Source organism: Camarhynchus parvulus, chromosome 1 (genome assembly GCF_901933205.1).
Source record: "Camarhynchus parvulus chromosome 1, STF_HiC, whole genome shotgun sequence".
NCBI lineage: Eukaryota > Metazoa > Chordata > Aves > Passeriformes > Thraupidae > Camarhynchus > Camarhynchus parvulus.
The window spans coordinates 49,703,347-49,726,523 of NC_044571.1; the positions used below are offsets into that span (position 1 = coordinate 49,703,347).

At 41.3% G+C, this 23,177-nt stretch overlaps 2 protein-coding genes across 2 annotated transcripts in view; both read right to left on the bottom strand.

Moving 5' to 3' along the window:
• Positions 1–15,812, bottom strand: part of LMO7 (LIM domain 7) — a 131,647-nt gene extending 115,835 nt beyond the window's left edge. The window contains 1 exon segment of the mRNA XM_030962679.1: positions 15,524–15,812. Coding sequence (XP_030818539.1) covers positions 15,524–15,661 — 138 coding nt within the window. The 5' untranslated portion in view covers positions 15,662–15,812.
• A 4,229-nt stretch (positions 15,813–20,041) lies between these two features.
• UCHL3 (ubiquitin C-terminal hydrolase L3) overlaps positions 20,042–23,177 on the bottom strand; it is a 42,873-nt gene continuing 39,737 nt past the window's right edge. Inside the window, exons 8-9 of the mRNA XM_030944665.1 lie at positions 23,061–23,119; positions 20,042–21,783 (exon numbers count right to left, since the gene is read on the bottom strand). Of these exons, the coding sequence (XP_030800525.1) occupies positions 21,700–21,783; positions 23,061–23,119 (143 nt within the window). The 3' untranslated portion in view covers positions 20,042–21,699. The remainder of the gene's footprint in view (positions 21,784–23,060; positions 23,120–23,177) is intronic.

The window sequence follows — 23,177 nt, forward strand, 5'->3', positions numbered from 1 at the left end:
TGACACAAAACAGCAACTCAGCTTCTGTCTTGATTCTATTTATTTCACATAAACGAAGCATCTGTGCACAGAATACACAGATTTACAGCATCTGAACACAGAATACACATTTTTTTAGTATGACATAGTAAGGGATATTTTAAGATGCTGGAATGTCATTAATTTGTGCCCCTTAGCTCAGCAATTTGTAAATGATTAGCTCTAGAGCACCAAAACAAAGTAGAGCCTGTCTAAGCCCATTTTATCCAACCACGAGTGTTTAATTTAAACACCATTTATGTGTTTAATGCCAAACCCCAGCATATATTATCATAAAATTGGGAAGGACATCTGGTGGCTTCCAGTAGGTACAGGAAGCCATCATATAAGAACAACTTTTTTTTTTTATTTTTCTGAAAGCCTAAATCTTGGCTCTTTCAGTTTCCTAAGATTTCAAACAAGTACCTACATTTCTGCTGGCAACCAAGCCCCTGAGGAGCAAGTTTAGCTGGAGATGTCACTGTCAAGCCTTTTCCTATAGTGTCAGCAGGAGGGGAGGGCAAGAAGAATACAACTGGGCATAATGCTGTTTAACCATCTATTTTTCTGGTTACAAGAGAACTGGGATCCTCACACCTTAACAAGGAAGGAGACTTGTCCTATCAGGATCTTGTTCCTACTGAGTTTTACAGGAAATAGCAAGCCCTCTGCTCTTGTGCTCTGGCACAGCAGCTGCACTGAGGGTTACAGAGCCAAGGCAGCTCTGTAGTCTGGTCTCTAGGAAAACCTCCCACTCTGCAGAAGCTGAGAGACTCCCCCCAAACAGGGCTAAAAATGAAATTACATTGGGTCAAGTGAAGACCTCCAGAATGTTTATGAATGTCTGGCTCCAGGAAAGAAGCTCTCCTGACTGCAGACACTACTTTGTGTTTGTTTGTTTTTTAAATTCCATGAAACAGAACACACCCACCTCTTCTTTTTTCATCCTGAGCAATTCATTCAAAATCAAAGCTTTGGTCTGAAGCTTAAGGTTTCCATTTTATTTTATTTACTTCTGGGCTAGCCTTAAAGGAGCAGTGAGAGAGGTTTAAAACCGGCTACATCATTCACCAGAAATACAAGTTTTCTGCTCTTAGGCACCTATGAAATTCACTTGTTTCAAGCTCTTCAAGTTTGAGAAAAAAAAATCTGGACTTCAAAAAAATTCCTTGCTTTAATTAATGACTTGCTTTAATTAGACCTCAAATTAGTTTAAGCACTACGAAGAAACAGTGAAAACAAAAAGTTCAGCATCACACGATATTTGAAAATAACATCTTTAAAATGGTGCTGCACAGACTGCACGGTCCCACTCCTAGCCAGCACTCTCTGGTGTGGGTCTCTGTCCTAACAGCAGGAAGGGATGGAAGGCCTCTGTGGCACCCTGTGCTTCCAACAGAAATATTTCAATCAGATAATTTAAATTCACATATAAAAGTGAAATTGTGGGGGTAGGAAGGGGTTTAATAATTCTACAAGTCTTCCTTACCTAAAATGTTGCAGAAGCCAAAGGAACATTTTGGGAGAGAGAAATTTTGAAAAAGTATGATCCCAAATCCTCCACACCTCAACAAAGAGAAGTAAAATTTAAGCATCCGATTTCCAACTTTAAAAAAAAAAAGTAAGAGCTCATTTTAATTTTGAAAACTTATCTGGAAGGTTTTTAAAGTCATTGTTTACTAAAAAAATTAATAAGGAAAGGTTACTCTGAAGCACAAACACAAGGTAAATGCTTTCCATAACCTCAGAAAGATACTTAAAATTTACTTTCCCTGGCAACTGTTTTTATCGCCACTTGGAAATATTTTCTCTCTATTTTGGGCTTAAAAGAAAAAATTCAAATTCACAGGCAGGCTGCTGTAGCAGGTCCGAGTTGCAATGTTCCTGTTCACCTCAGCTGGGCAATTTCCTCACTCTGATGGGCGCCACTAAAACGCTCAAGTTGTTTAACATCCTATGCAAATTCCTGGGGATGAATGCTCCAATCTGCCAGCACGCAGACAAACAGAAATCAGCAAAATCAGCAATATGCTAATTCAGCATGATGCTGAACTCAGTGCAAACATCCCTAAAGGTATTCAACAGAGATGGGAAGCAAGACAAATCTGGGGACTGTAGCATGAGTTACAGCAGAAGGTCCACATGATGATATTCAAAACAGGAAACCTCACTCCACAGACTGTTTAGGATCTGAAAGAATCTTTACCTCCTCCAAAGAGACCCAATAAAACAAAAACCCACAGAAAACCTCCTCCAGCCATGAATACATCTTAAAGTTGTGGCAGACATTCAGTACTAACAACCTTGAACATTCTCCCCCACAAATTTAATCTCTGTAGAGTGAAACAAATATTAAAAATTGAAAAGTACACAAAGTGATTTTGCTAAGGGGGTAATTAGCAACTTCATTTCAGTTCAGCAGCTGATTTTGAGTTGGCTTTAAACCAACATGAGCTTAAAAGAACCTATTACAGGGATAAGTTTCTGAACAAACTTGTGAGTTACTTGCTGCAGTTTGATGTGGCCCTCAGACTTCAAAGGCCCCTTTCATAAGAAAACAGGACAAAGACAGAGGTCTTTATCATCATTTATGGTAAATAAGAGACAAATCCTCTACACACTAGAAAGCTGATGCAAGGAAAAGACTGAGCTTTGCATAAGCTTCATCAACATTTTAGGAGCCCTAAATTATCCAGTAGTTTTTTTTTATTAGATGATGCCAGTAATTTGGAAAGGCAAGTAGTCCAGGAGCACAGAAGCACACAGATAAAAAGCCTCTGCCATTTTGCTATCAGCAGATGTTTGTGAGGACCCATCACCAGGCTGCAGCGGAGCATGTGCCCAAGCATCTCCTGACACCTTAGGTGAACAAGCCCGGGCCTCCATCCTGGGCACACACAGCTCAAACTCTCACAGCGCTCTCCTGCTCAGCCTCAGTGATTCCCATTGCCCTGGTTGTGGACATACAGGCAGAACTGGCAATCCCTGGCATCTGGGTTTAGAGGAATTGCATGTTGAAGTCACAGCACAGTCCATACACATGCTGCTGATAATTAGGCCATTCAGAAACATAAGGATCACCCCCTTACCAGAATTCACTGATGGAAAACCAGCAAGGACATACAGCTTAAAATTAACATAGTGTGAAATGAGAAGTACAAGCCCTTAAGTGGAAAACTGCCAAATGTAATTTTCACAATTACCATTTAATTTAAGAAGCAGATCAAAAGGAGTGCATCATTTACATTTTCAAACATTAAGTTTTAAAGATCAAAGACCTCTAGTATTTCCAGACTGCATATATGTAACTTGGTTCCAGTAATGAATCTATGCAGAGGGAGAGCATGAGCTGCTCATTTGCTCTATGCAGCAGTTTCCCCATCGTCCATGACTGCAGCATGTGATATCTGCAACAAGCATCATCAGCAAGCTCCCACTGACCCTAAAATATGAATTGAAGCAAGGGGTTTTAAGGCCTAAAATAGCATTATACCAATTTCCTGACTGCTGAACTCTCTCCCTGAAACTAGCCATTGCTTCAGAGGGTTTTTTTCACAACTGCAGCCTGACAGCTATGACTTATGCAATGTTCCAGAGGTCATTAAGGATCCCACATTACCAAAACTGTGTTCTTGTGACAGTGCTGTAGCCTAATTATGCTAAAAAGTTAAATACAGAGAAGTGCACTATGCAAATATTCCAAACCACGTCACTTAAATTTCACGTAGCAATGAAATAACAACAGCAGAGGCAATGTTTTAGTGACCACTCGGAGCTACTGCAACAGATCCTGGTCAAATTCACTGTAAAGTAGAAAGTGTCCTGGAACTTATAACCAGGAAACGATTGAACTTTTAGTTCATATTGAAATCTCATGCCTACTTCTAAGCAACTCCCAAAAACCCACAGCTCAGAATTCAATATCAAAACCAGATTTTTCTTAGCAGAAAACCAAAGAGCATCATTACCATAAAGCCTATGCTAAAAAAGACACGATTATTTAAACAGAGCCAGCAAACAGGAGCTGCTGGTGGAAGTTGAAAAGATGACCAAAACTTCTAAGCTGAGGAACACAACACCACCATGCATATAATGGGAAGCTGTGTTCAGTATTTGATTGCTGGTGTTACCATAACTTCAAACCCCAAATCTTCCTTCTTGTACACAAAGATTGTCAATACACCACACTATCTATCAGAGTGGTTCTAGGCATGGGATAGATTTTTAGGTGCATATCCCTTATGTTCCTATTTCCCTTCCAAATCACAGGATTAAAACTACTTTAAAAGTAGACAAGAGGGGATATATAATACAAAGAGACTTTAATTCTTATAATATGGTATTAACATCTAATAAAGGAAAGAAAAGGGCACATGAAATCCACAAATCTCTAAACATTAACAGGTTTGAAGCAGCTTTCTCAAGAACAGCTTTTCCAACAGACACTTCTCATGATAAGGATGATGCATTCTCTAACTAAGACTATAAAACTCTTGAAAGGATGAAGAGCCATTGTATTTTTACAACAGCTGAGGCACCTATGTACTAGTAGTTTGGTAAACAGGTCTTCCTGACAGATAAAAGCACTGAAGCAAGTTTCATACTTCAAATCTTCTCTCACAAAACATTTTTAAAAAGTGAGCAAGATCCCGGTTCTTTAGATGAAGGAACAATGAGCTATGTCTGGCACCAATTAATGCATAGCAATCTAATCTCAAAGGATATTTATATTGCATAATGCTGTGGGTATTCTTGCCAGACCTATACTGGCTCACAAGGACTTATGTTTGACAGCAGCCATGCTGCTTCCAATTTCCAGCCTACATCAGGTAGGCAGACACAGTCAAAGCATGTAGAAGTCTCAATTTTCATCTCTGTCAAAAATTAGTACCACTACATGCAACCTAAAAAATATTTTATGCATGGGTAGATTAAAAAATTAGTAAAATTGGTGCACATCACATCTGCCTCCACTAGCAGTCTGCAGAAAAGTGCCCCTGCCCAAATGGGAATACATATTTCCTGCCTCCAGGAAAAAAAAACCAAAACACATACACTTCTTTACTTGAGTGTAGAAACACTGAGCTTGAGATGAGAAGAACCTGGAGATCCAGATTTCATCTCCACATCCTGCCCCCAGGATCAGTGTGTGTTCAGCTGAGTGTGCACAAGATTCACCTGTTCCCATATTCCAGAACAGTGCAAAAATAAAGGTAAGACATGGCCAAGCTACAGCCACAGCACAGCTGGGTCAGGGATAACACCCTAAGGAAACAACAAAAAATAAAAGGAGGGTGAGGAAGGCTGGCATACCTTTATAAACAGCCAAGACACACCAATATCCTTTCCTCATTCCGTTCCCCCATATCGGAAATGTAGCGTGACAGAGAATTCTTCCACCTCCAGAGAGACATCCTCCTCTATCCTACCTCCTCAGCTAATCACAGAGGGAAGAGAAAATAATCAGATGAGTCACCACTGGAAATGTGCATGGCTGGATTGCATCTAAGCCACCACTGCACCAGACACAGGAAACAGAACCGCTGCCAGTTTCCCGGCCACATCTGCCGCGCTGCCGGGAGCCGCTGCTCCAGCCGCCGCTCCACTGCCACAACCAGGCAGCCTGGGTCCTGCAAGAGACCTGCCTGCCTGCACACACCAAACCCTGGTGCTGAGATGCGCACGGTAAATATCCTGTGTTCTGACAAAAAAATTAACCATTGCACTGAGAATCACACAACAGTGTTATCTTCCTTAACTATGGTATATCTAAGTATGTTTAGGGAAAGAACATTCGTGTTTTCACTATCATTTCCAAAGGAAGAGAGTTTTCACAAGGAAAGATCAAAGATTCTACTGGAAAATAGAATGACACAAGATTTTAGTTGCCATAGTAAAGAAAAAAAACCTATTTTAGAAATTCTTAGCTTGGAGGTAAGAAGGAGAAGAAAAAAAAGCAACCGTAAGCACGAACATATAAGCATTTTTCAGTCAGGCATAACAATAGGCTTCCATGTTCCATGGTAAGTAAAGCAGGTAAGATACTAATTTTAAAATATGTGAAAAATTAAAATACGTGTAGTAACACATTCAGAAACTTAGAATAGTCTGAGACGGCATTGCCCCAGTATTTTAAATGGCTAAATGCAAAACAAATGCAAAAAACCAGAAAACAACAGATTGAAAAAGTTGGCACATTCTATGAAATTTCACTATTTAAATACTTACAAGGTGAGAAATTAATGAAGGAGAAAGTAGTTATTTACAAATAACTTCAGGTGAACATTTCTCCTCGTCCCTTTCCAAGCCTCTCTTCTCTGTCATGTCTTCAGAGTGCACAGCTCCCAGACCTATTCCACTGACACCTGACATGCAGATCTTCCTGGAGTCTGAGATCACTTTGCCAGACCTACCCCAAAGACACAGAGGGCTTTGGGATTTTATCAGACACATGAAAGCTAGGTCATTAGTGAGCAACCCAGTCTGTGCATTTTAATGGGGATTTGGCTTTGAAAACTTCATCCACACGTAAGACTTGTAGCTGTGAAGCAATACCCTCTTGAATAATCATCAAGTTGATGTTTATTATATCAGGGATTTTTTTTGCCTCCACAGCATCAGGCAAATGTCTGTAAAAGATATCCATCTGTACCTGGAGCTCACGCCTTCATCCTCACTCTATTTCCATTCAGTCTGAATAAGATCAACTACAAGCAGCCTTTTTATTGAATGTTGAGAACTCACAATGAAGATGCCCCCCTGACATTCAAAAAAACCAACAAACCAAAATCACCCCCCATACGCACATATACACCAAGGTGAGACCCTTGCAGTTAGTTAAGACAGTCCATGCCAATTGTTTACAACCCCTTATATTTGCAAAAGGACCTGCAACCAAATGTCTGGCCCTGTTACATTTAGGATTACATTTTCAGGTGCATCAAGTGCCAATGGCACTGTTTAGGCAAACAGAGCATGGTGACACACGGAAGAAAAGGTTTTTCCTAGAGCAAAAATGTAGTAACACCTTTGTCCCCTGCTTCACCTAATCTTAAATAGTTTCCAAAGGAGCATTTCAAGGCAGTGCAACAGGTAATGCTACAAAACTCCTCCAATGCTCTAGTGTCAAACCTGGATCTTTATTTTTTCCTCCTCCACAACCACTTTGACATCTGGCTTCACAGAATCATTAGGGTTGAAAAAGATTTTTAAAGGTCATCAAGCCTAACATTCTGCTTCTTTCAATGCCAAACAGATACTAACTAATAGAAATGGGATACTTGTTTTTGGAGGCATCAGCAAATGGCACAGTACTGCCATGACTGACCCAGGCTATGTGGTTACCACTGGCAGAAAAACTTGACACGGTGCACCCATCCACCTCTTCCAGCATCCCCAAATTCTGACAACAGCTGCACAAAAGGCATGTTGGAGCCCCATGGTGTACTGACTGGTTTTTCATCCACTTCCTTAAAGTAAGAAGAAAAAACATCCCACACTTGTTTCTGCTCTTTACCACATCTTGATTTATTAGCTGACATGGTCATTTGACCACACAGAAAATCTCAGATCAAACTCCAGAAGCTAGACTTCTCAATTCCTTCCTGAAGGAAAAAGTAATAAACAAATAAACAGCAGGGTCAATAAAGCAATTCCAGGAAAGAATTTACAAATAACACTGGAAATGGGTTTTGGGATTAGATTGCCCCTGCAAAGGGCAGGCGATGAGGACTGCAGAACTTCTGGGCGAGATATCCCAATACCTCTGAAGGACCATCTCCAAGCCAAAACAGCCTCAGAGACACAAGGACTGCTTCTTCCATAGTAGAAGTCAGTGCATAAGCATATCAAATGCTTTGCCTCAGAAACTCCTGGCAGAGTTTCTATTTAAAACAGCTCCAACTGTATTTACAAACCTTATGAAATTCATCCTGAAGAAGTTATTTATGGCTAGAAGCCAGCCTCCCTAATCCAGGTGTCTAGTTTATACCTCGACCCTGGGCACCTAGCAAACAGCTCCTGAGTCATGTAAGGAAGAGAGCCAGGCAATGGGCAGAAGCAGGTGACTTGAGAAACCTCCAGGGAGAGAGATGGCTTGTCTGAGTTCAGGTGTCTGCTTCTCTTCATCCCACTAGTCAGCTGCAACCTAACAGCGAGCTGCTGCCAAAAGGCCACCTCCATCAACATTACCTCTTCCCTGGCTGGAGCACTGGTGTCCTTCTTGCCTTTCAGGAGCCAAGCAAACACCAAATACCACAAAACACTCTGATTTTCCCCTGAGCCAACTCACCAGAGCATCAGAGGAACACCACTGACACAGCAAAAGGAGGCAGGGGAAGCACAGGCCAAGCACAGGAGTTTCAATGACACCCTGCTGGGATAACATCTCAGCACTAACACAAAACCACATTGTCGTGGGATCTACTGGAGGAGGACAGCTTGGCCCAAACAACAGATTTCACTGTTTGTGCAAGCTGAACTGATCTCAGCTACACTAACTCCTCTAAATCTGCGATACATTACAAGGATTTTGACTTTTTTGGCCAACACAGTAATAACTATTTCCCAAAGTTAGTATATTGTGTTCTTTTCTAATAGTAACAACTGAAAGCTGAATCACATCCAGAAACAAAACTGAGAACTTTCACATGAGCTGGTACCAAAAAAATGTGCCAACATTTGCACAACATGTGCCAACACTGGCAAAAAAATATAAAGCAAGTCTTATAAACTTCATGCCCTTCCAAGATAATCCCAGATGTTTTGTACCATGAATGGAAAACACTGTTGAAATTAGGTTTCTCTATTCAATAAAACACAAATGAAAGTTTTACAGCTAAGTATCCAACTGGAAGCTAGCATGCTGTGAGTCAGATCCATACATCTTTCTTTTCATTGGAAAAATAAAAAATTAGCACTAATAATAAATGCTAAATTCACAGTACCTTGCAGAAGCTCACAGCATGAAGAGCAACAGAACCTATTTTAAAGTAACTTATTCACTACATTCCTTTAAAGTTAGATTTTCACTTGGATTGACAGCATTCAGAAATGTGAAAAACAGCAAAACCAAAACACTCCTCCCAAGATAATTTGGATAATAAGTGAGGTGTGTCAAGCACACCTTAGACCAGCAGAAGCATTTCTAGTACACTGGGTCTGAGAGCACATGCTGTTTTTCATTAAACTGCTGTAGCTGGAAAGCCTGTTTAGAAAATGATAGTTAAGAGTTGTATTAGTCTTGTTAAGCAGAAAAGGTTGGGGTTTGTTTTGTTTTTAAAAATGTCCTGCAGGAGTGGATAAAGGAACTTTAAAGTGGAGGAGTGGTAGGTACAAGAAACAGCTGGAATGTATCTGGTTCTTACAACACAATAAAACCCAAGTGTTTTCCAAAGCTCAGCAAGGTCACCGTCTAACATAATATGCACAAGTGCTCATTATAAACTTAAAAATTTAGACCAAAAAAAGCAGCTTACAAAGAAAAGGTGATAAAAGTGAGTCCATAGTAGTGGGGGAGAAGGGGGCAATGCATGCTAAACATGGAAATCATTATCATCTCACCTTCTCCCTAAACTATGGGCAGAAAAAACATGCTTGACCCCACAAAACTGCAGAAAGGATCAGGACATGGTTCAAAAAAACAAACTAAAGGACAGGAGAAAAAACAACAAAAGTAATGCCACAACTAACTCTAGTTGCTAACCACAAAATACAGACTGGAAGAAAACAAAAGCCTGGTCAGAATTGTCTGCAGTTCCCCTTAAGCTGCAATGCATTTCCCCAGTATAGAAGACATACCCACTTCTACAGTCAACAAGTGAATTCTTTCTCAAAGTGCCTGCAGATGCTGCTTTCATGCAAAAATTTAATACAACGCTCAAAACTACAAAGAGAAACTTCATAAAGGAAACTGCATTGTGAACTCAGCTCAAAGCTATGCATGCCCATCACACAGGACTATGTGAAGACAGACTTCTGATTATCCCTGAGAATTTCCAAATATACACTTGAAAATATATAAACTCACCTTGCAGAAACCAGGAAATAGATTTTACTCTCAAGCAAAAATTAGTCACATTTTTCTCTCAAACATACTACAGACACCTTTCCTGAGATCTGCAAGCAAGGGGACAAAGAAACAGAGAGAAAAGTGTTCAGACAGATCAAAGGGCATTACTGTCACCCTCTCTCTCTAACACATTGTTGCTAGCCCTATTATGTGGCATTTTACCACAGCACTTTCATAGTCTGCAGGCGATGGAGAGAATATTATTTCCAGGATTAAAATTCCCACAGTATTTACTTCACAACATGTACATTTATACATCAATTAATATTTATACATCAACTAGATACACTTAGATTTATTCCATTGAATACTCATTGCCAAGAATATACACACAGTAATAAAATACTGATGCATCCACCTAAAGCAGGGTTAAACACACCCCTTATGTAAACGTGAGCCAGGACTTTGGCAGCTGTGCTCTAAGAAGTTCTCCAGGAGCCAGCCCACCCAGGTTTTATGACTTGACAGAATTATCCAGTATTAAACATGGTTTAGGGAACAGAATATATAGATTTTGCCTTCTCATTCACACATCTTTTATTCTAGCACTACTCTTTTTTTTTTATACTAATTAGTTCAACTTAAATAAAGGTACCTAAAAGAAGAGGATTGGACAGTGAAATTAGTCTTCTATCTCCACAGTTATTCTTCCCATACCAGACTCTATGCATTAGATTCATGCTTGGGAGAGAAACAAAACAAAATAATCACTGAAGTAAGATCTCCATGCAAATACAGGGAAAACATCACTGCTATATCTCTAGCTGCATTTGCAGAAGCCATAAAAAGATACAGGAGAAATGCAAACTCCGAACAGCTTCAAAAAAAAGAAACATTTGGTGACCACATGTCAGAGACCATTCCCTGAATTTGATTGCTGTACTGTTGGTCCAAACCAAAAGATTTCAATAAGTTGTCCTGATTCTCAAGTTTTATCCTCAAGCAGACTCTTTCTATGAAGTTACTTTGCAAATCTGCTTTTTCAATCTTCTGAGTAGGTTTGAGAGGCTGGGGGCAGGGGGTGCACACAGATACATATAAACTTGTTTTCTCCTGGAAAAAGAAGGAAAAAAAGGCCCTAAATAATTTCCAACATCCACTGTAATGCAATAATGCATGCAGCTCTCAGTACACATCAGCATTCAAAATAAATAATTAAGCAATCTCACTATCTATTTAATGGTCATGACAGACAGGAGTGGCTTTAGTTGCTGTCCAGATAAGCTGGGCTTTCTGCTAACACTGTCTATTAAAATTGATAAAAACCTTATCTTGCTATAGAAATCTTCATGGTGAAACAGCTGTCTCCATCATCACTGGGTAGTGTTAGCACCAGAAAGAGCTTCTGCTGCAGTGTCCCTGCGTGAGGAGCAATTCCAGGATTCCAGGGTCCTGATGCTGACAGTCTCAACACACTCTGATGAAATTAGTACCTCTCAGAATAACTGACTTACAACTCCATAGAAGTTATTAGAGAAAGAAATTCAGCTCACAAGAAGAGCTGTAATAATTTGCAATATTAATAGTTACTTGGCTGAACACCCATTTTTCACTTCAGTGGATTTGTTGAAGTGGCTCCACATGCTTTCCTACAGCTTTGCTGCTTCACTCCAACAATTCATTCAGGCACACGCTCGCTGGCCACCCTCCACAGACTGGATCTGTACATTTGACTACTTCAGGGGGAAAAAAATTCAAGCGTTATTTGCCTCAAGGCACTTTAACTAAAGATTTACAGACTTTGTGGGTCGGGTTTCAAGTTGCTTTAGCAAGCAATTTCAAACCATAGATATTTACCAGAATATTAGAATTTGTTTAAAACACAGAAGTAGAGTCCAAAGCTGAGACATTTTACAAGAAAACAGCATACACTTCTTTCCTCTCAAACTCTTCAAGGAGCATCACTCCTAAAACAGTGAAGCATGTGTTGGGGGAGAGGGACCGTGTCTCCCCTTCATTCCCAAGGGTGAACTTGGTGGTGGATTACAGAAAAGGAGGCAGACTGCCCTCCCACATCTTGAGGCAGGAAAACAGACTCGGCAGTCTGGGATATTTAATAGCTGGGGGAAGAATGCTTTGGTTTGGAGGAACAGCTTTTGGCTTGCTGAAGTTATAATATGGAACAGAACACAGTAAAACAATTTATCCCAGCTATTTCTAGCTTTGGCAAACAAGCTCTGCCTTTCATAGAATGAGAGAAAATCCTGAGCTGGAAGGGACCCACAAGGATTAAGTCCAACTCCTGACCTGGACAGGACATGCGCCTGAGAGTATTGTCCCAACATTTCTTGAACTCTGCCAAGCTTGGTGCTACTTCCCTGGGGAGCCTGTTCCAGTTTCACCACCTTTGGGTGAAAAACCTTTTCGTGATATCCAGCCTAAACCTTCCTGACACAACTCCACGCTATTCTCTGGGGTCCCATCACTAGTCACTGGAGAGAAATCAGTGCCTGCCCTCCATTTCCCCTCATGAGGAAGTTGCAGACTGTGATGAGGTCTCTCCTCAGTCTTTTCTTCTTTGAGAAACTATTGCCAAGTCATTGTATTCCAATGTTTTATTCTCAGCATGCACCATCTGCCCAGCTGAGGTGTCAAGTGAAGTCTGGGTGAGGTTGATCAGCATCACTTGCTCCAGGCAGAGCTCAGAAAGTGCCAGAAGTCTCAGATGCAAGGAGCCAACACCACTAAACAGGGCTGGCTTTTGTAGGAAGGACACCTGAGAAGAGTGAGTTTTGCCCAGAAAATGACCATTCCTTCCCCCAAAGAAGTAGACATCCTCAACAGGCAGCTCCACAGCGACTCCCGCTCTTGTTACAGGCAACATCCCCTCCCAGCTCCCAACACATGACACAAAAGCAGTTGGGGACCACACTTTAAGAGGTCTCTGCACTGTGAAGACTTCAGACATTCCTTGTCTGCATTATCATAAAATACGTCTCAACATGAACCTGAATTAAAGAACAAAGTCTTTCTTTAAGTAACACCAGATATCAGATGCAATGTTTTGTTGTTATTATTCTTAATCAAACTCTTGTGCTTTTTTGGTTTGGGTTGTTTGGAGGTTTGGGTTGCAGGGGGTAGGGGGACTTGGGGCTTATTTAGTTTTGGGGCTTTTTTGTTGGTTTGGTTTTTTGGGGTTTTGTTTTTGTAGCATAAGAACTAGGAACAAATATCTGAGGTCCCATGAGCCAGTGGCTGCCCTAGAGCATGGAGAATTCAGCTGGGAACAGGCAGAAAAGGAACCTGACCAGGACACAGCTTTCTCTCACCAAAAACTTGAAAAAAAATACAGGGTAACATTTTTTCATGATTTCGGGATATTTTTACTCCTCTTGGGATCTGACAAATACAGCTGCTCATTCCTGTTACTAAAAAGCCCTCAGCTTCAAGGTTGGAGGGGTTTTTTTTAAGTGTCAGAGTCCATAAAGTTCTCCATTGAAATACAGAAATATGTTAACAAAGCTTTCATTAGCAAAGGGAAAGAGTAACAGTTTACAAAGATATTTTGGCTTGTTCCCTTAAATACATAGTAGCTAGTGTCTGTATGCTTTCATCTCCTGTAATGTTAGGGAAAAGCTGGTACACAAAACCTTACCAAAACATCAGAAGTTCAAGTTCATAAATATTTGAAAATCTGCCTCATCTTCAAAACTAATTGTTTAATCATTAGGACTCACCAAGTTTCACTGTCATGTATACACCACTTTGTTTTACCAAGACTCACAAAACCTTGGGACATGCCTCATTACCCTAAAAATATCATTACTCTTCCATACAACAATGGAAATGGTTAGTCTTGGCTTTTTAATCCATCTGGATGTAAAGAGCAGAGAAACACAACAGTTCTTCTGAAACACAAGCCTCATTTCATAGAGAAATAAATATTTACATCTTCCTTTAACATTATGGAATTCTTAGCATCCTGTTTATCAATACCTTAAGGTTTGCAAGTTACTCTCTTTACAGTAAAATGTTTCTCCAAGGGGGAAGTTTAAAAGTTTCTTTAAAATAAGAACAGCTTTCACATATCAAAGGATAGCCACACAAATTATACTGGGCAAGGGGGAAGCTGAGCATGTTTTTTCCCCCTACACAAACAGAGCACACTACATACTCACATTACTTTGCTAGAGCTCCCACATGCTACTGGCAGGCAAAGACACAAAATCTTTTGTAGGAATGGTACAACCAGCCAGTATCATATGAAATCTAATAATAATTAAGACAAATCCCCAACCCCTTAAAGTAGGATTTTCAAAGTCAACATTACATCACCTTAATGAAGCTTTTTAAAGTAACCTTTGCCAATTTAAAGAAAGCAACACAAGAAAGGTATATGTGAGAGAGGAATGCTTTAATTACTTAAACTCGCAGCAAGCTCTTATAAAATTGACACATGGGGAAGCCAGGACTGCTGTAATTACCTACATTCACAGAGGACACAAAACTGACACTTGTGGAGGTCATTCACTATACCCTTGCCTTTGGCACGCTCACTTCAACATTCTCAATAGATTTTAAGCACTAGATGTCATTATTTTACAGAGGAAACAAAGAAACCTGAACTCAGGTCTTGACAAGCTTTTAAAGATGAGGAGTAAAAAGTAACAAACATCCTTTTTTTGAATATTTCCTCCTTCCAAAGTTACTGCGATAGTGGTTCTGACAGCACTAAGTTTCATCTTAAGTGACTAAGCACAAAGAAATAAGCTTAATATGTTAAAATACATCTAAAACAGCACTCTAAAGCTCCCCTTTAAAAGCACACCACGACTCTGAGGGAGGCTGCTCAGTATTCCTAATATTTCTCAGCTTCCAAGTCATCAGCCTCTCTCGCTCAGCCGACGCTGCCCTATTCATACTCAGGTACATCCAGGAACAACCTCTATCCCCAAGCTCTAGCACGTACCGCACCGGTGTGACTCGGGGTAATCACACAGAAACACGGATATTTACGTCAAGGGCTGTGTGTAGTCAGACAATCGTGTTTAAAAATAGGAGAGAAGAAAATGAGTGTTAATTTCAGGTTACTCTCTGTCCTGAACTCTTTCGAGACAGGAAGGAGTGTCTTTAATTCAGACTGTCTCGGAGCAAGCGCTACAGAAGTAATTTACAAGATGGCAAGAAATTATAAGCCTTGACGACAGGAGGGCAACCCAGCCAGCCTGTAATTTGGATTGCGAGGAGGGGGCGGTGGCGATACTGCACGGACAGATTTCTGCAAGTTGCCACGCTACTTTCTAAAAACAGCAGTCCGCAGCTGCCCACAAAGAGCCCAGGTTAGGGGCCGCGTCCCGGGAGCCGCTGCCGGCCGGCGGGGCAGCTCTGCAGGAGCGCGCTGCGCGCTCCGCCGTGCGGGGCTGCGGCGGGACCCCGGCCCGGGCAGGGACCGCGGTAACGAGGGGCTGGCACCAGCAGCACCGAGAGACGCCTCACCTCCAGCCAGCGCCGGGCTTCGGCGAACGCCGCCTGGAAGTCGTACTCCGCGTCCTCTCTCCCGTCCATGGCCAGCAGCAGCGAGCGGGGGGCGGCCGGCGCTCGGCGGGGCGGGGGCGCGGCGACGGCCGCTGTCATTCAGCTGCCTCCTTTTAACGCTGCCCGCGCCGTCTCCTCCCCCTCCGCCTCCTCCCCGCGGAACTCCCCCTCCCGGGAGCTCGCTGGCGCTCCGCGGCCGCAGGAATCCGGAGAGCCGCGGGCCGTGTGGCAGCGCCGGGACCCCCGGGGCAGCCGCACTCCCGGGAGGGGCCGCGCCCCCGCGGCCCTGGCGGCTCCCTCCCGCCGGGACGCGGCGCCCCTCGCGCTCCCGGCCGCTGGAGGCCGCCCCCGGCGGCTCCCGCCCCGGCGCATACCAGGAATAGCTGGGGACAATCGCACCTTTCAGGGCCGGCCCCGCCGCCCCGGCCCCCGCCACCTGCCGCCCCGCCTGGCCGGGACTGCCCAGCGCCCTCCCTCCCTGCGGCGGGGCCGCGGGAGCCTCGGGAGCCCGGGCCGCCTCCCTCACCTCCGCACCGATCGGGCTTCCCCGGGCAGCCACAGGCAGCGCCGCGATCCCAGGGAAGCGGCTCCACACTCTGCAGCGTTGTCCCGTCTGGGGACGAAGTTAGGAGCCTTTTCCTCAGCTACGGAAGACGTGAGAGACTCACGCTCTGTTTCGAGCGCTTTTCCTACAAAGACCGAGGCGGAGGTGCCCTGGCTGAGCTGGAGGCGCACGGCTCGGCTTCCATGCTTCCCTCCTTGACCCCGCTAGCCTCAGCTCTAGTTTAGCTCCCACTACCCCCACTAGTGCCCATTGCTCTGGCTCATTCGAGTCCCTGTACCGGCTCACTGCAACAGATTTTTTGCGACTCCTCCATTCCACACGCTATCCCAGGCTCAGAGCTAAAGCCCGGTCTCAGCACGGCTCCACCTTGGACCTGGGTGGGAGCTGAGCTGAGCTCTGCCCAGTGCGGTGACCACAAACGTGGGGCAGGTTGGGATCACGCTGTGCTGCAGCAAACCGGAGCACGGGAGGCAGGAGGGAGATGGTTTGCTGGCTGAACACAGTGAAATCCTTTCTTCCAATACAGAAGTGGACAAGTGCTAAGCAGAAAAGTATCAGGGAAAAGAGCCGTTTTCTATAATACTAATTGACAGCATTAGGTTGTTGCGTTTTGGCTTTGGTTTATTTGGGATTTTTGGAGTACTAGATTTCATTTTGACATTGTATTTAAGCTCTCTACTCCTGCCTGAAAGGAGGCTGTGGCGAGGTGGAGCTCAGTCTCTTCTCCCAGGTAACAACCAAAAGGACAAGAGAAAATGGCCTCAAGTTGCACCAGGGGAGGTTTAGATTGGATATAAGGATAATTTTTTCAATGCAAGCACGGTCAGGCATTGGCACAAGCTGCCCAGGGATGTAGGGGAATCACCATCCCTGGAAGTGTTCAAAATGTGTGCATGTGGTACTTGGGGACATGGTTTAGTAGTGAACCTGGCAATGTTAGTTTAACATTGCCTTCAATGATCTTAGAGGTGTTTTCCAACCTTCACAATTCTATGATCTTTTCCTACCTGAACTTTTTGTAGTATTTTTTTCTTTCCGTGTCTTCTCTGTAAGTAAAACTGAGTTGCTGCACACATCTTGTGCTTTTGTAGCCCATGGCAGAACATATGTAATTTTTAAAGGACTACTGAGAAAAGATAACTTAAAGCTGTTGTGCTACACTTCTCCTGAGATGCTGACTTGGGAACATATCTTCTGTTTTACAAAAAACCTTCTTAGAATGGAGAATAAGAATTTTAGGAGATCAACAAGCCAAGAAGCTATGAACCATCAGTTTCTGTGGTATATGGAAATCAGTGTTGCTGGTGTTAGACTCAGGATGGAAAATGCAGTGACTCTGGCTGAAGTAAGTTCCATGGGAGATATCTGGCCTTTTATTAAAGTTACAAATGTATAGAAGTTATGTAGGTAGCTCCTCACCATGGTATGATTTGAGACATCTATGCTATGGAGCCAGCAAGGAATAATATGATAACCAAAGCTGTAATTTTGAGGGGTTTTTTCTTACCCTTTTTTCCTGTTCCAAGCCAGATCAGCCACAAGACCAGATACAAATGAAGAATCTGCATTTTTCTTGAGTGGGAAGCCTGAACATCAGAAAACAACTGTCTCATCTCACTATTTACCATCCATGATTACAAAGCTTAAAAATGTCTAAATAAAACATGTGTCAGCTACTGCTGCTGGCTGACATCAGTTTGCATTACCTGAGGTTACCAAACATTTTTCTGGAGAACTACAGCAGCCTTTCTCCGGTTTTTAAGGACTTTCACTTCATCTAAGAGTACAGTGCTTGTCCCTAAGTAGGAGAAAGTAACTAAGAATTCTATAAAACAGGCTTCAAAAGAGGTAATGTTAAAAAAAAAATCACATTTCTCACTTATTTCTGGTTGCTTTATTTCACTTCATAACAAATCAAATCACTTTTCTTACTAATGAAGCATTTAATGTTTTAGATCAAGTCATTCAAATAATTTGAGTAATCATGTAATTTGATCAAGTGTTTAAATAGATTGCATGGATCACAGCAACTTTCAAGTCGAAGTTCCTCACTAAGTAAAAAAAGTTGCAACGTGAAAATCTCATCCTCAAAGTGAATTTTAAATCAACTGCCACAGATAAATTACCTATGTAAGCCTGAGCAACAAAAATACTTTTATTATTCCTTTGCACTAACAAAGTAAGTCACCAGAGTCCTAGATCATAGAAAGATTACATATACCAGATATGACTGCTAATTGTTGCTGTCAAAAGTAGCAAACGTATTGTTTTACCAGACAAAAATAAACCCTTTCAATGTGTGTACTCCTAGGGATAAGTCAAGCAACAGCTTACATCATATTCTTTTCAGGGAGAGTTCTACAAATATTTGACACAATAATATTTTCCACCAAGGCAGGCTTCTTTCTTTAAGGAAAGACCGTATTTATTTTGTAAGTGTGGGCTGTTAAGTCTCTGTATTTTCAAACATACATTTCAATATCAGAAAACAACTTTCTTCTTCTTCCCTTAACTGAATCATGCAGCCACAACTGAAAGGAAAGGGCATTGTACTGGTTATTGAATTATGATTTCTTAACAAAATGTCTGTAAATAACATAGGAAAACTTGCACCAATATACTCAAAAAGCTTGAACAATCCTGAGTGCTTAATAGCACACCAGCTCCACTCAGCTAAAATTAATGCAAGTGCAGAGCATGCATCACCTCTGCACTCCTACACCATTTCCATAAAATTTCCATAAAATGGTGTGTACATCCAGCCCAGACTGCAGAGGCTGAAGAGGGATCTCCTGGCACTGTGTGCCCATGACCAAGCCACGCTCCTCCACACAAAGGTGTTGAGGCTCTGGCAGGGCTGCACAAGTTAGAAAATACAGTGTTATTTTCCCACAGAGCTTGAGCTAATAAGCAGAGACTGTACAGCTCAGGCAATGATGCAGACGTTGGGGCATTGCAGAGCCAAAAGCACCATGGGGTCTGCAGGATTTATCAGCCTCCAGGACCTTGCTTGACTTTACAAGTCAGCCAAGCATTCATACTTCACTTTTTTTATCCGTGTTATACAGGTTATGTCAATGAGGGAGATATTCCAGCAGCTTGTAGATCCCTTCACATCCTGTGCTCCTCAAGACAGTGCCAAAGCCTGTGCCAAAGCATGGCCTCACAAGCTCTGGAGGGCTGCTACACTGTACATGTTGGGTGAGATGAATTTCTGTAGTGCAGTCTTTCACAGTTTCTACCAAGAGACCATGCAGTGAGCAGATACATACAGCATAAAAACTAGTGCACCACTCTTCCTTTGGCATCTCAAAATCTTACATTTTAATAAACCAGAAATTAACACTGCAAATAAAAGAGGGAAACCTTACCCTGCAGAACAACTGATTTGAAGACTATGTAGATGCTAAGCAAAAGTACAATATTGCCAAAACACTAAGAATTCTTATTTATAGGTTTTTACTTAAGATTCAAGATGTATTTTTCAGCATGACCACAGAAAATCCCACCCCAAATTTACTATTCTAACCTTATTATCTTTGTCCTGACTTTGTCTAGTCAGTCCTTGTACCCAGCAAAGAGCTCCACTTCTGAAGGGATTTTGCAATAAACAGCTGCACAAAAACAGAGACACATCACTGATTACTTAAACCCACTTTTGAACACTGAAGATCATATATGATGAGACATTTCTCTAGAGTAGACAATTGATGTATCTTGTTTAACAGCTTTAGACTGCACTTCCTTTCTGTCCTCACCCTCTCCCCTATCCTAAAAGGGCCTTATCTATATTAACTATGGCTTACTTGAAAGGCAATCCTCCAAGTCACCATTAGCTGAAAAAACGCAATATCCCAGTTCAGTGGTGACAACCTTTATTTGATTTTGCTGATAGAAGAAGACAACACAGCTGGTTTGGTTACTAAAGCCTCTGATTTTTATTTAAAAGCAAGTTTCAGGCCTTCACTAATGAGCATGACAACATAAACCAAGTCTTAATGATACTGCATTTTATTGGGGTGGAAAAGCAAAAGCTTCAAAAATAGAAGCTCATTAGTGTTATTCTTCTCCTTTGCTTTTCCAAGCAGCTCACTTATAGAAAACAGACTGTTGCTGTTACTGGACTCTCCAGGTGACATGTTTTAGACAGACATGCCAACTTTTTCTTTAGAGTGCAAGAGATGTTCTTAAGTGATAAGACAGACTCCCAGGCCTCTTTCTTTTCTATAAAGAAGGAAAACTCTGCCAGAGTGCTTCTGGCATAACCCCATTCATTTTTCCTGCAATGACAATTGATAGAGAATGAAAGCACCCTCTGGGATGTGGAGGGTTCAGTTTCCTTTGGCAGTGGGTTTGATTGGAAGCAAACCTAAATTATTCCACTTCAAAGGAGTGAATAAGGAATATTTTTCTGGAATGTCAAAACCACACACATTAACCCAAACCAATCTTCACAAGAATCCTAAAGTGTTAAGATTGCTTAGCTAAAAAACCAAACCCAAACCCAAAACCAAACAAGAAGATCAAACTCAAAACAACCACAATGTTACTGATTCAGGTATAGAAATTGGTCAACAGTACCTTAAGATCAGTGGGTGGAGTGGGAGGGATTGGCACAGGGGAAGGCTATCAGATAGCATTCAGTAATGCCACCTGACAAACTTAGATAGATATTCCAAGAGGAGAGAAAAGTATATGATTATCATGGCTGCCTTAAAATCTCCAGTCTGTTTGTTGTTGCTAAACAAAACTTCATTACAACAATCATCACTTTTCTATCATTTATTTCAGTTAGGTGAGGTACTTCACATTGCTGTATTCATCTGTGTGTGCCCTCCACAGTCCTACCATTTGAATTTCTTAATGTGCCTTTTCGGGGGGGAAAACCCGTGTCATTTTTCCACATATAATATAAATAGCAAACATTGGTTTAACTAAAGTTTTTTGACAATTTATTAACATTATTAGACTTGAGGAACAAAGTGAAATTTTATTCAAAATGTAAACATTAAGATAATTTTAAAATGTTAGTGCTCACCAACAGTAAGAATAGTCCTTTTTCTGCCTATTTTCTTCCACACATTTATTTAAAAATAATGCACTGAAAAAATGTTTCTTTCACTTGAGTCACCTGAAGAAGTTCTAATAGTATTCTTGCACCATTATTAATAAAAGATGGAGATAGCCTCAAACTCCAAGTTTTCAGCCATATCACCATACTCCACTCAGAATGTTACCTGTGCATGATACAAATGATAATCCTGCTCTGAAGCAGCTCATCATTATTACAAGGAAATATCACAGACAGTAAGTCCTAAAACTTTTAAGGGGGTGGAAGGGAAAAAACCCATCACATAAAAATCTTGCACAAAATGCATGCCTGTATAGAAATACCCAAAGTTGCTGTAGGAACAAGCAGCAAAATATAGCAAGGACAAATGCAAAGTTTATTCCACGTATGCTACAATTAGTCAAGATGTTAGGGAAGTATCAAAATTTGTACTATTAACATATGGCAACAGTTTTATTCTTACAATACATTGCAATAGAGTTGCCTCACAGGAAAAGGCTTTTAAGCTGCAGACAGTGCAATTGCATTGAATCTTAATTCTTCTGGGTCACGTTCCATGAATTTCTTACAAACTTCTATTGCATCCTAGGGGAAAAAAAAGTACAAAGAAAACCAAAATGAAAAACAGTATAAATCATATTTGTTATAAAAAACAAACAAAACACAACTGAAATACGAAGATATGCTTTATCCAAACTAGGCCCAAAATGGATTTTTCCATAAAGGTTTACTAAATAGTGTGACAAACCTACATCAACAGTATTTATGATGAGTGAGTCGAGTTGAGTTACCACGACTCAAGATTACTTACAGTGCTCATATGGGCAGCCTAAAAGAAAAAGTTTTATGAAGGACCTTAGCAATGATGATTTTTGTGACTGAATATTACTTTGTGCAGCAGATGTGTTGCTTTTCTGACTTTCTAAATGCATCTCTGAAGTTTGTCTTAACTAGTACTGCTGCCTTCAGAAATTTTTTCTTTGTTTCAAGATGAATCTAAGCTGGGTGGGGTAATTGAAAGATTTTAAGTAATTCCTTCATTTAGCTTTAGGCTGCAATCTGGAGAACATATGTTATCAGCAAAAACAGGAAAAAGACACATACGGAATAAGGAAAGCTTTATCCAATTTATTCCCCTGTCCAAGCAAGCACAAATTATTTGCAAACTTTACAGACATTAGTCTATGCTTCTAGACTATAAAATAGTTTTCTATTTTGTTTGTTTTAGTTTCTCTGGTTTCTTCCTTTTGTAATGCTAATCCAATCTGGGCATCATAAAACTCAGATCTATGCATTGACTTCTCTCAACTTCAACTTTGCATCATTCTATGGGGATGACAGTTTATCCTCCCAACTCAGTGTATCCCTTTCCAATTCGTTTCTCAGCTCATGACACAAAGAAGCACCCAAAAGAAGCTGTGAAAGTAGAGAAGAATGATCATTAGCAAGGGTCAGAAAGGAAATCAGCTTCTGTCTAGCGTGACACCTATCAAACTATAAACCAAAGGAAAAAGAATGAAAAATTTCAAGTTTTCAGTCTGCTGACTTCTTGTTAGATGTACTAATTGAAAGGAGCAGGAGTATATGAAAATCTAAGCACAGAAGATGTCAGTCTGATCCTGTAGTCGACCCTTATGATATTTATGTTACGATACTCTCTCATCCACAGCCACAACGTAAGTGTTCCAAAGTATCTCTTTTCAAACCTAATTTGGCCTCCCCATCCCACTTGCTCTATTCCTCATCCAACTATAAATATAGCTAGACCTGTACAGGTATTTTTATATATCTATTTTATAAATTTTGTAGAAACACAGCAAGAATTTAATATAGCACCATTTGAGAAGGTTCTGTATCCCTACCTCTAAAAAAGAGTCATCGCTGGTTTCCCCATGGTTTATTGGAAATGGCTTGCGCCCATCTGTTGAAAGATAAAGTGGGATTGAATAACACATTTATAAAATTATAAAAGCTTCATT